This window comes from Polyergus mexicanus, unplaced genomic scaffold (genome assembly GCF_030449975.1).
Source record: "Polyergus mexicanus isolate NDT 795.1 unplaced genomic scaffold, iyPolMexi1.0 SCAF_25, whole genome shotgun sequence".
Classification (NCBI taxonomy): domain Eukaryota; kingdom Metazoa; phylum Arthropoda; class Insecta; order Hymenoptera; family Formicidae; genus Polyergus; species Polyergus mexicanus.
The window spans coordinates 2,543,961-2,557,242 of record NW_027223345.1 but is presented as its reverse complement, the minus strand read 5'-3'; the positions used below and the strand labels follow the sequence as shown (position 1 = coordinate 2,557,242).

Sequence of the window (13,282 nt, the reverse complement as noted above, 5' to 3'; positions counted from 1 at the left end):
AACGGCGGGCAGTCTTGATCATTAATTAATATTACGCGGGTAGTCACAATAACTACCAAACGGGCAGTCTTTACCATTAATATTACGCGAGCAGTCTTCATCATTAATTAATATTACGCGGGTAGTCACAATAACTACCAAACGGGCAATCTTTATTCCTATTTACCTCCATGCGTGTGAAATCGCTAACAGTCGGCAGAAATACATACAAAGAAGCGAGAAGTGAGTCTCGAGACCGATACTCGACTTTAGACACGCGCACAACAAGATATCCGCTATCGCGATACGCGACGCGAGCGAAAGTGCGGGAACATTGTAAATAAGCCAAACCACAAATAAAGCTGATATTTATCTATTTATTTAATGTGGAAAGTGTCTGAATTATTTAAATAAAGTTAGTGAAATTCTCGGGCGGAGCCCGAATTCCTAAATTCCTTCCGGCAAACGATCCCAACTACCGTGCCTCTCCGGAGGCACAACATTATTTGGTGGCAGCGGTGGGATCTGCCGGGGCATCGCCAGAGCTCTGGCAACGCAAGACCTGCAAAAAACACGGTTGTGTTAAAAAGCGGGCACGCCAACAATCAATTCAATTGAAGTTGACGGATGGAAGCAGCAGCTAAGCCTTCCCCAAGACCTGCAAAGCACCCAGAGTGTAAACAGGACAGGTACGCCAGCACACGTAAAACGTAAGTTGACGGAAATCACAATCGACGGAACACAACGCAAGGACAACAGAACGAGCATCGCCACAACAGCTGTAGCAGAAACGTGAGCCGCCAAGCATCGCGACCTACAATAACTCTACAGACAACACACCGACGACGGACAACGACCACCGTACGACGAGCATCGTCAGCCATATCAGCCGCCGAATGAAGGACTGCAGCGTCAGCAACCTACTGACACAGCGAGCGATCATGCGAGCCGTTATACTATTGTAAGTCCGAAAAATTTAATAAATATAACTGCATGAATGTCGGAAGGTTCCAATATACCGAAATTGATAGCAAACCGATCGTGGTTACTAAGCGAACCAACCCGACGAGCGTGTTGTGCCTCTAGCCGCTAAGAGGTCTTTTGGGATTTGTACGCCCAAAGGAAGAGGTCTTTTGGGATTTGTACGCCCAAAGGATTAGGATCCACGCTCGAAATAAGACACTCCCGAACGTTAGGTATAATTTAGTATATTTTGCAAGATTTAATACACTTTCACTTATTCGCGATTATAATAGTCGGGCGCGATATGTACGGTACTTCGATAATATTGAGCGAGCGAGTAGTCTGCGAGTCGTCTCGCGAGGTGCATCTCGCGCTTATTATATCTCTTAATTAATTTGGTCGTTGATTGGGGAGGAGTGTGGTGTCCCTGACCGGAGCATGTCTCGTGCTCCGCTTGTCAGTCTGTCTCGTCAGCTGCTTACTCAGCTTCCAAGAACTTGACCATGACTTCCTTCTCTTTAGTCACATATCTTATTTTTATTTCATTAATATTCTTTTATTACTTTACTCTTTCCTAATTTTCCTTGATCTCTTTTCTAATTTTAATGCTTTGCTTTACTCAGCTCTTTCTTACATTTTTCTGTGTCACTTTATTGTTTTATTCTTTAATATATTAAGAAATTGGTTGGGTTACGACAAGCGATAAGCGTAAGTTTAACACCGCGAGAAAATTTTGATAAAACGCGAAGAAATTTAGAAAAACAATACTCGAGCGAAAACGAAACCGAGTTACCGGATAACGTCGTCACAGAACGCGAATTCCCGTTTATCAATTTTGACGAAAGCCTACTCCCGCGTAATACGACTGACCCCACTGACAACACTCAACGCGACTACACGTACACGACCGTATATTAGTAGAACTCCAAGTAGAGTATCCCTACAGCGCGAATTTTCGTTAACTTTCTACGAGAGCGATCTATTCGATCAGGAAGAAATTTATAGTCAACAAGAAAATAATATGGCCGAATCGCGAAATCCGCAAGAAAACACTCCCGCGAACCCGCCACAAAGCGCGGTAGACGAGGAAATAGAATGCGACGATCCATTCATCAAATGGACCGAAATATAGTGGAGGCTGATCACACACCGCCCCACGAGAGAAACCGCGAAGAAAGAGACGATTATACACAGATCATCCACATTTTAAATGAAATACGCGCGGACATTAATTCGTTAAACCGACGAATGACACGACTAGAACACGCAGACGCACAACATAATTTGGACGCATAACTACCCCGTCATACAGATACTCGCAGAAAAAACAATAACAAAGCGTGTAATGCCATAATGTACGGGCGAAATGATTATGATATCAGGAACCGACGAAGCGTCGCTCCAAATGACCTGCCGTTAGCGGAAGCAAGAAAAATGATCCCCGAGTTCGACGGAACCTCGCGACACAAGCTATTGGAATTTCTAAATTCATGCATGTATGCCGTTCAAGACATACATCCCGCGGATGAAGAATCTTTAATCCGAGCCATTTTATATACAAAACTAAGAGGAAAAGCCATGCAGGATTTCGAGATACGAAATATTCGGACGTTCGCCGAATTAAAACAACAACTCGAGACTTGTTATCAGTCTAAACAAAGTACTACGCACTTACAAATCGAGTTCAATTCCTTAAAACAAAAGCCGAATGAAACTGCGCACGCTTGCGGACAACGTGTTGACTTACTAGCGATGAAATTGTACGATTCTATGATTGAAGGAGAAGAAGACCCTTCACTATCAAAACGCACGATTCAACACATGATTAAAAAACAAGCGTTAATAAACTGTCAAATCGGACTACGCGACGAATTACAAATACTCGTACGCGCGCAACGATACACAACGCTCCAAGAAGCGATAACGGGCGCGAGCGCCGAAGAAAAACTCAGACCGGGAACGACGAGAACAAGTAGTTTCGTTAATAAAAATAAAACTGAACCAAGTTACTCGCGAAATAATCGAGGTTCGAGCCCGCAATGCTTTAAATGCGGAAAAAACGGACATTACGGATGCGACTGTCGAAGTAGCCGTTACGCGCTACCGAAACCGGAAAAACCCTCAACATAAACGCGATAAATAAATACTGCGCACATTGCAAAAAGACGGAACACAGCCGCGACGAATGCTGGAGCCTAAACAGGAAACCGAAAAATAGTACAAATAAATTAAAAATCGGAAATCAGCAAAAAACGCGCGACGAAAATATACGCGACCGAAGAAAATCGCGACAACTAAGAAAGAACACCGATAGCGCAAGTAGCAACAGCGAAGATGAGCAGGAAGAAGCGAGAAAGAGACAACCGCGACCTGCATCTGAGTATCGCGTTACGCATATTAAAGATATGCCACGCGCACAGAAAAAGACGGACTTATTGCGAATAACATTACCAATGCGACAAGCGAAAAACGAAAAAATACAGATGTTGTACGATTCAGGATTGACCATTTCACTAATAAAATTGAAACATTTAAAGGACGACACATTGATACACGAAGATAAAATCGCGCTCACAGGCATAACCGGACATAAAATACACACTATCGGGAAAATGTACGCCACAATCAAGATAGAAAACCATAAGGTAAAACATGCATTTTACGTGATAAAGGACAACATTCCGATCGAATATGAAGGAATACTAGGAATTGATTTCCTTCGACAACATTCAATGTCCTGCGATTATAATAAAAATCAATTAAAAATAGGAAACGTTGTACTAAAATTCGATTCGCTTAACAAAACGATTCTAAAACCGCGCAGCGAGACCATCGTAAAAGCGACAACAAATCAAAATCGAATAGGAATAGTACGAGCCGAGGAAACAGCTCCAGGAATCTACCTTGGAAGATGTTTAGTAGAACCTAAAGATTACACGTGTCCCGTTAGCATCATAAATACAACCGATACGGAAGTCGAGATACAGACGCCGAACGTCACCCTCGAAGACATAGAACGCGAAATCGAATCTAAAATACATACGGTAGAAACAAGAAAAAAAATTTAAGCATACTGACTCGAGACACGGACAAATCTGACAACTACTACGCACGCAACATTTAAATACGGAAGAAAAACAGGCACTCCTACGGATATGCGAAAAATATTACGATACATTTCAATTGGACGGAGAACCACTGACGTGCACCGCGACGGTAGAGCACGAGATAAACACGCACGCCGACACCTGGCCGGTGAACACGAGACCGTATCGTCTTCCCGAGAAGCACAAGACGGAAATAAATAAACAAGTGGGGATGAGGGAACGCACGCGTCCGCGAGTAGGTTGAGAGAGATAGCGCGAGGCGTTCGCAATGTGTAAGAGAGGGATAGCGCAAAACATGCACTTGAGAGAGAGAGAGAGGGATAACGCGAAGCATGCACGTGGATGATATGACGTTCGCAAGACGGTGTGAGAAGGATAGCGCAAAGCATGCACGCGTGTAGGAGAAGGATAGAGTCCGCATTGGCGTCGGAAAAGGATGACGTTCGCATGCACGTGGGGGAGAGATAATGCGAGGCATGCATGGACGTGGGAGAAGGAGGCGCAGAAATAATCGACATATTTATTTAATAAAATAATATTTATTTAATATATATTTAATATATATCCATGTGTGTGTGTGTGTGTGTGTGTGTGTATTAAAAAAATAATAATAATATAATATAAAAATAATAAAAATATAAAATATAGGCGGCGCTCCTTCTGAAACAGAAAAATACATATCTTGTTAGTATAATGCGCTTTCCCTAATTTAATTTTATAAATCTGACATAAATTTTAAAAAGAAGATACTTACATTATCCTTCTGGAGCCGCAAGCTCTTCCTCCCAATCCTCCTCCCAATCTTCCTCCTCCTCTTTCTCCAAATTTTCTTCGTCCGATACTTCTTCATCTTCCTCCGGCTCCCAATTCTCCTCTTCTTCATACGGCTCCAAGCCGAAAAGAGGCCGTAAATAAAAGATATTTTCGTATTGCGTTGGGTGCACGCATGCACACTCGCGGGCTTTGCGAGTGTCACCCCACAAGCTTGCGTGCGCCCAACGCAAATTTCCACTCATCCACCGCATGTATCGGCGGTGGATGACGTCAATTTGCACGAACTGAAATATATTATTAATTAATAAATATCACACATAATGTCGCACACACATGTCAAAACACTGAACACTACTTACCAGATTAAGACGAAACATTTTTATTCACCGTTCTTTATCACTTAAACTTTTCGTCACTCACTGCTCAAAACGTTATGACAGCCACGACAGGGCAGACATTGTGTCGATTAAAAGAACGCTTACCTTCTGCACATGATAAGAAGACAAAAGTTAGCATGTTTCCACGAGCAAATATCTAAAGTCTTTTAAATATGAATAATATATTATTATAATATGTAAACCACTATCGAACGACTATCGAACAGCTATTGAACGGCCATTGAACAGCTTTGAACGGCTATCGAACGGCTTTGAACGGCTATTGAACGATTATCGAACGGCTATTAAACAGCTTTGAACGACAAAACAATTATTTATACACCATTCAAATATTTAAAGTCTATGTCCATGTACTGAAATGTAACATCTATATTTTAATTAACTTGCTGACGCCGCTATCTAACGTCACGTACAGAAATTTAATACTCACGTACTGGGATGAGAAAGAAGAAAAGGGAAGAATAAAAGAGAATAAAATATATTTTAACAATAGTTTATTCTAAATAACGTTTGGATGAATCTTTATGATGATTCGTCCACCAGTTGAATATTTTAAATACATTTTGTAAAGCACAATTTTTTAAATGTTTTTCACAGCGCATAGTATTAGTAATATCTAGCTTATTTAACGAAGTGATATCTTCATAGTCCGCATTCATGGTCTCAATAATAACATCGTTTCTCGCATCATCGTCAAGTATATCGACCAGCCATTCTCGTTTTTCGCGTCCTTTAACGTACACGATAGGAGATGCTCCATCTTCCTCTTCCGTCGCGCCCATCACAGCTCTTGTAATCAAACGCCTGGCGAAGCTGTATGGAACGTTTCCATCCTCCCATTGAAGTCCATGGTAATGTCCGATTAGTCATGAAGTTTGATATCTCTCAGATTTTGTAAGCGCACGCCATGGTACGGGACTTGCAAAAAAGTAATGAGAGAGAACAAATCCATTTCTCAATATCGCTACTTCCTTTACGACAAAGTTTCGCCCGATAAAGAATCCCTGCAGATCCACAAACGTTGGCGCGATCATGCTGATAATATTACTGTACGATTGCAAAAACGATGTACGACTGTTGCCGATCGTCAAAATCTCAATCTTTATATATTTTGACATTGCAGGGGATATTTGCTAATTTAGGTAATTTTACGAACTACGTTGGTCAATGGACAATATTCGACAACGCGATCGTGCAAGATGAGACAATAAGCGGTAGTATTTGCCGGTATATCCTCCTTACACTCAAACTCTAATCTCATGTCTACGGTGGAATTTTTGACAGACTCGTTTTGTCACGGGCAATCGATAATCGCGCGAGAACAATGTAAAAACTTTGAAATGTTTAATAGCACATCATCATTATCACATTCGTAATAAGATTTGCGAAAACGAGAGTACATATCGAACAAGAGGGCGAATCTATTTTTATCTAAATTCAAATCATTGTAGGGATAAAATTCCGAGTTTAGATGGAGTTTAACGTTGGTCAATTTGCAGTCGTCGAATGTAGTAATATTTTTTGACACAGCATTTTTTCTACCAGTCTGCAGCGCAAAGATCACGTATCGCGGCTTCTCCAGCTGAGAGGCGGCTTTCACGGTCCACGAATGCTTGGTCGTATTGTAATAAACCGCTTTCGCGAGGCGGTCGTGGATAACTCGGTCGGGATCCGGGGCTCGTGAAAGGGTATGGAGAGACGAACGAAAGATACGTTAGGTAGAATATAATTTATTGCGTGTAAGTATGTGTGTATACAGAGTGAGAGTATGTGTATGAGCGCTGTATGTGTGTGAGCGTGTGCGCTTGTGTGTGAGTGAGATGATAAGCGAGCGAGTGCGTGTGCGAACGTGTAATATCTACGTGGGATTTACAATATACCGAAAGTATTTGGGTGTGATAATGTGTATGCAGCAAAACGCACTCGTGTATGTGTGAGTGTCGGAATTGGTTAGCGGTGTGGTCGTGTCGGTCGCGGTGCATCCGAATTACATGCACGGATGCACGGTGCGGAGCGCGATTTCGGCGATGCGATAAAATATCGATTACGGGAGCGGATCTAGATTTCGGCAGAGGCCGCTAACTACCGGGCGGTAATTTCGGTCGGGCCGGTGGGCGGTCCTTAGACGCGCCGGTATTGATTTGATTGCGTCGATCGATGTCGCGGCAGGATGAGATCCTCCCCCTTGAGCGGGACTTGGCGCGCCGTATTAATGGCGAGTCCGATCGTGGTAATGGCGGTCGCGGAATTATTGCGAGCTCGCGGATATCGCGGTATTGTTTCGTCAGGGATGGTCCTCCCGTAGAATGCAGGAGTGCAACGGCCGACGGGAACACCCGTCAATGGCAGGGAACTCCCTACCACTGGATGATCGCCGTTGCACTTAGGTGGACGGATGCGTGCGAGGTGTCGAGAACTCCCGACGGAGGCTGAGTACGCCCAACCTCGTGTTCCTCGGTCGCAGAGATTTCAAAGGATCGCTTTTAGAGAAGCCGCAAACTCTCGGCGGAGGCTAGGAACTCCCAACCCCGTTTTCTCTCTCTTTGAGCGTGTTTTCAGGATCGTTGTGGATTCCAGGCGTCTTACAGACTCTGGCGGTTGTTGCGGAAGATCTGGTCTCGAGATGGAAAATTGGCTCTTATTTATACCGCTTTTTCCGGCGGGTGCGCGTGCGTAATATGCCTGACTGTTTTAAGGCATATTGTTTAAAGTTGAACCGCCGCGCGCGACTCGGGTGGTTTCGGGAACGGTCGGTACGGTTACCCGAGCGCGGCGACGGTTCCCGGTAAACAACGCGTCTTAACGGCGGTTATAAATTCGAACGTTTACATCTTAAAAATGGGCGCTCGGCGCCTCCGCATTATGCCCGACCGGTGTTTGTCGGGCGGCGGACTTCCGGCGGGTCAACGGCCGGGTAACGGTGGAGGGATGCACCGTTACAGTATTATGCAATAGAGGAAATTCGTATAGATCCCAAGAGCGAAAACTGATATTCAAGTATCGCCCGCTTTTCAACGCGCGCAGCAAGGATAGTTTATTGACCTCGCTCAATATTACATGTGGCATACGCCATTGTATCTTGAATAATTCGATATCAGCTTCAACCGAAGCATGTCCAAATATGCAATTTTTGTCGTTGCGCGAACGTATCAGAATTAATTCGTGACGAGTGTTGATCACAATTCGCTTATAATCGTCGCAAAAACCCAATAGTATGTTTAGCGGCACACAAAAATTGAAGTAAGATTCCACAGCATTATGCGACATATTCCACGCAGCATTCCCCAAGATTTTACCTTTCTAGGTTTTTAGAGAGATATAGTTTTTAATCGTGGAAGTTATTCCAACGTTTCTGTTGCGGTCAATCTCCACGAGTTCATATCGAAGTTCATCAAACATAAACGCGACACAATTGTTTCCCAATACCACTCTTCCCTCTTCAGCTACTTTACGCACCGTCAACTTTCCTTTGACGTATAGAAAACTTTCACATGGTAACGTGTACAAATCTTGATGTTGTATCGGTATCCGTATCTCGTCGTTATATCCAAGCGTTGTGTTGGCGTATGGATTGTACGTATGAGTCTCAATCTTGACGATACGATCGTCAAAGATCGGCTCGCCTCCAATATTCAAGATGTCAATCATATTGTTAAGTATTTCGTACGACGAATCCCAATGATTTTAAAAATTCACGATTCAACGCGTTGAGCTTCTTTTTAGCGTAACCAGATATCTGATTATTGTCACTCGATACCGCAGTCACTCGCCTTCACGCAAAAATATTGTCCCTCGCAAAGATATTGTCTCTCGTGTGCTTCGTGCTTCCGTTCAACATAAGCATTTCATTTGTCAAACGCTTTATTTTTGCCGCCGCCGTATATGCAACCTTACAGTAATTTCCTCTCCTCGAAAATCGAGCAAATGTCTTTTTTGATCAACAACGCGTATCATTAAATCAGTAATGTTCCGTGCGACGATCGGTAGATAAATGATCTGTGGTGGCGTTTCCGATATCTTATATCCCGGCGGCACGCTCGGTGAAAATTCATGTATCGTGTGTACGCGCTTGTCATTGCTGTACGCGCCAGTGGTTATGCTGCATTCTATACGAATAATATTTACGCTAATAATATTTATCGGTACATCCGATTCGTGCCATTTCCGAGGCTGTAATATACGATTCGACGAGAATCCCAACAACGATTCAACGTTGCCCGGTTTACTAAAATGTATTCTATAGATACATTTTATTTCACTTTTTAGCGTATTATGATTAGCGCGAAGCGTTATTGGATATTCATCGTGTTCTTCGCCATCAACAATATCGTTGGAATCAACTACACGTCGATGTCGTAGAATTGCACGTCGGAGATATTAGTTTATAGTGTGTAATTCGTACGATCTCTCGGGAATCGTAATTTCCTTTTCGTCGTTATCAAAATAAAATTTATTATTCCAAGAATTCACGTTCAATATCGTATGATACGTTTCAAAGTTCGTTAAACCAAGCTCGTAATCGCCATCGTTTAAATCTATAGCCGGAAAGTAGCTTACAGCAAGAGCGCTACTCTTACCGGTCAACGTAAGTGTGAGTGACATGCTGGAAAACTGTCAAACGAATACTGAGTCGCGACGGTGAATTGTCAGGCTTTAAATTCATATCGACCATCGACCGTTTGAAGAAATCGAAGACACAATTGTCCACAAATACTTTGATTATAATTTTGATAGATAATTGTATTCTATATTTGCAACATTCTGTCCAAAATATCGCACTAATTCCTTGGGCAGTCGCAGATTTTAAAAACTATCGAAATATACTACACGATCTCTCCTCTTTGCATACGTAACCCAATGAGTATCGGAACCATCGACGTCATCCAAATTGACGATACCGCTCTCATTTCGTCGTACACCGTTTATCGGTAAATTATTGCGCATGAAAACACCTCTAAAAATATGTATACGCATACGTCTTGCAAGCTGTTCCAATTGTACATTGGTTGTTACACCGGCAGGCATTTTTATTTTGACATTTTTTTTTCTTGACCGCTGCAGAGAACCCTCGTCCACGCTTGTATGGAGCGAGATAAAGTCCGTGACCTTCCATGGCGCGATTATGACGTTGCATTTCTTCGAGCTGACGTTGCGTCGCCTCGGTATCGTTCACCGCCTTCGAATTCAAAAGTCGAATCTCTCACGGTAATACGCGTTCGCGCTTTCGTGGCCAGTATATTATCCGCAACGTGTCGTTGACCGAGATCGTTAGTAGGATAGTAAGACCAGTTTTGGCTCAGTTTGTCGTGAGTGTGAAAGAGAGGGTATCGTTGGGGAGGAAGAGAGAGAGACAGTTTCGGAGCAGTTTGTTGGCGCCCGAGGGATGGAGAGCGGGCTGGGCGGGTGTATGGGGTGGTAAGTAGGGTGAGCGGGGAAGCGCGGCCGGGGGAAGCGGTGGGTACGAGTCGCCGAGAGCGCTCGAGAGATGGCGCTCGGGGGGTGGCGATTTCTCCCGATTCGACCTTGACGCGACTCGTTCTTTAGGGGCGCGCGATCCGCTATCGCGATTCTTTAGGGAGGCGCGCCGCTTCTAGCGCGCGATCCGCTGTCGCGATTCTTTAGGGGGGCGCGCCGCTTCTAGCGCGCGATCCGCGAGCGGGCGGCGGGCGCCCGGCGTCGAGGGGGCGGGGGATCGTCGGTGGGCGGTCGAGCGGACGGAGGGGCGTCCCTCGTCGCTCTCCTCTTCTCGAGGAGCGCGTTAGCGGCGATACGAGCGCGCTTGTCGCTTTAGCGAGATGGCGAATTTTCGAAAGGTCGTGAAATAAAGAGATATCGTCGTTCTAGCGAAAGAGGAGAAGTGTTTTTATTGTTTTCTTTTACAAATTTTTTAATATATTAATAATACGATAATACGAGTACGCGAGTAAGCGTATCACGATTCTCCGAAGAGCAGAGCCTGCAGTTCGCAATCGATTACATCGTTGCGGTCGAAGTTATCGCTCTCGCGTATCATCGCGAAAATAAGCGCCTTATCGCGAGCGCCTGCCGCGATGTCGAGGAAACGAGTTAGCTTGTTGTCCACGCGCGCGGTTAAACCGCTTAAAGATGCAACGATGCGGTTGACGCAAAGTTCCAGATTTAATATATTTACGACGGTGCTCTTCGATACGGCTAGACGAATTTTAGGCGTTTCGAGACGAAGTATTCGGAGATTGTTGAGTTTGCCGAATCGTAGCGTCAACTGTCCGATGTGTATTGGCGTCGGGCGCGCCTCGTCGCGCTCGTCGGAGCGAAAGTGCGACAGAAGGGCGGGTCGTAGATCGAGCAGTTCCTTCCACGTATCCGGCGTTAGCGAGATCTCTTTGCCGTGACAATCTCCGAAGACGATTTCTACGAAAGAGGGTCGGCTGACGTTAACGCTAATTTCCAGATGTTTATATGCGGTTTTGGTCAATGGATAGCGTCTTCCTAAGATTCTGAGCGGTCGCGCGACCGAGACGTCCGCGTCGTGTCTTGGCGTCCGATCGCGATCTCGTCTAAAAATAGATATGAGCGATGAGAGAAACGGTGCTAGCGAATTATTAGTTCGAATAAATGTTTGATAGTCTTACCCATTGTCCATTTTAGCTTTTTTAGCGTATTCCGCGCTATCTTCGCGGTCTCGTTCGGTTAGTCTCGATCGATCGTCGAATGAGTATTGCTGCTGCGGTTGTCCCCCTATTGTCGCGTACATCGTCGCTCGTTCTTTCTCGTTTGTTCTTTTTCGCGCGTTAGCTTCGGTGTTCTCCGTCAATAATGAAGCGCTTAATGGATGGACGGTCTTTATATACTCGCGTAGAGATCGCTTCTTCCCCTTTCGCGCGTTTTCTCTTATATATTCTATTTTTAAAAAATAACGGTAGGGTCGCTCTAGTCGTTCTCATCGTCGATCCTCTCTCTCTCGGTCGCGTCGCTGAGACGATAGACGCGACTAAGGAGATCGCGCAATTGCCTTATCAGTCCATCCGTAGGACACTCGATGCCGAGCGCGCGTAGATCGAAAGGACCCGCCGAGGTTACGATATTCGTGAATTCGTTGAAGGCGTAGAACTGACGTTTGGCGAAGAAATATAGATTACCATCGATGTATCGGAAGGCCGACGTTATCGCGGACGGAATTCCGGGAAATATATCTTTTAATGGAGCGTGTCTAATGACTATCATGTGACACTCGTCGATTTCCGCGATTTTATCATCGTCGTATATAGCGTAGGTTCGTCCCGTGTGCGTATTTATCGCTGCGTTGATTTTAACGTTTCGGGGAAGTCCGATATCGTGGAGATATCTCGGCCAACCCGATTTTAGTTTAAGACTAGGATATTCGCGAGGTAGATCGAATCGTTCGCGAATAGCGCGAGATCGCCCGAGGGTCTTCGATACGCGGCGGATAGGCGCGTGAAATTCACCGGTAGAAACGTCGCGTAATCCGTGAGCGTCATGGGTCTACCGTAGCGTTTCTCGGTCATGTCGACCGACCATACGTTGCGGCGATTAGCTATATATAATCGGTGATTCATTATCAGCGCGGCGTCCACGCGCCGCAATGCGCAGAGATCCGCGCGCGCTGGGTCGGTCGGCGCGACGCTCATCGTCGCGGGCACCGCGGTGGTCGCGGGAGTCGCCGTCGGATAGTTTCCGTCGTCGTGAGATCCGTACAGATTCTGTATAGCGAGAATGTCTTCTATGCTCAGCTTAACTGGAAATTGATTCTCGATGTCGGGTATATACGGGAACATTATAGAGTCATTGCGCATGCTATGCTGTAGACCCAATGCGTGGCCGATCTCGTGCGTTAGCGTTTGTAGCAGGTGATGCGTGTCGAGAGGATTTTTGTTTAGATACACGTGCCACGGTTCGGAATCGTCGACGTGTATTTCCGATGTGAAGTCGGTCGTTCCAGAAGGAAAGAACGCGTGAGCTACGGCCGTCGAAGGCCGCCGGGCAAATACCGACGTTTCGACGATTCGCGTAAGTGTGCGCGCCCGTTCGATACGATATCAATATATCGGGGTGTAACGGGTC

At 45.1% G+C, this 13,282-nt stretch overlaps 1 protein-coding gene across 1 annotated transcript; it reads right to left on the bottom strand.

The window, feature by feature from the left end:
- Positions 1-12,561: 12,561 nt before the first annotated feature.
- LOC138943077 (uncharacterized) lies at positions 12,562-12,996 on the bottom strand. The gene has a single exon (XM_070313593.1). It carries the CDS (start codon positions 12,994-12,996, stop codon positions 12,562-12,564), a length of 435 nt encoding a protein of 144 aa, XP_070169694.1.
- Positions 12,997-13,282: the final 286 nt, after the last annotated feature.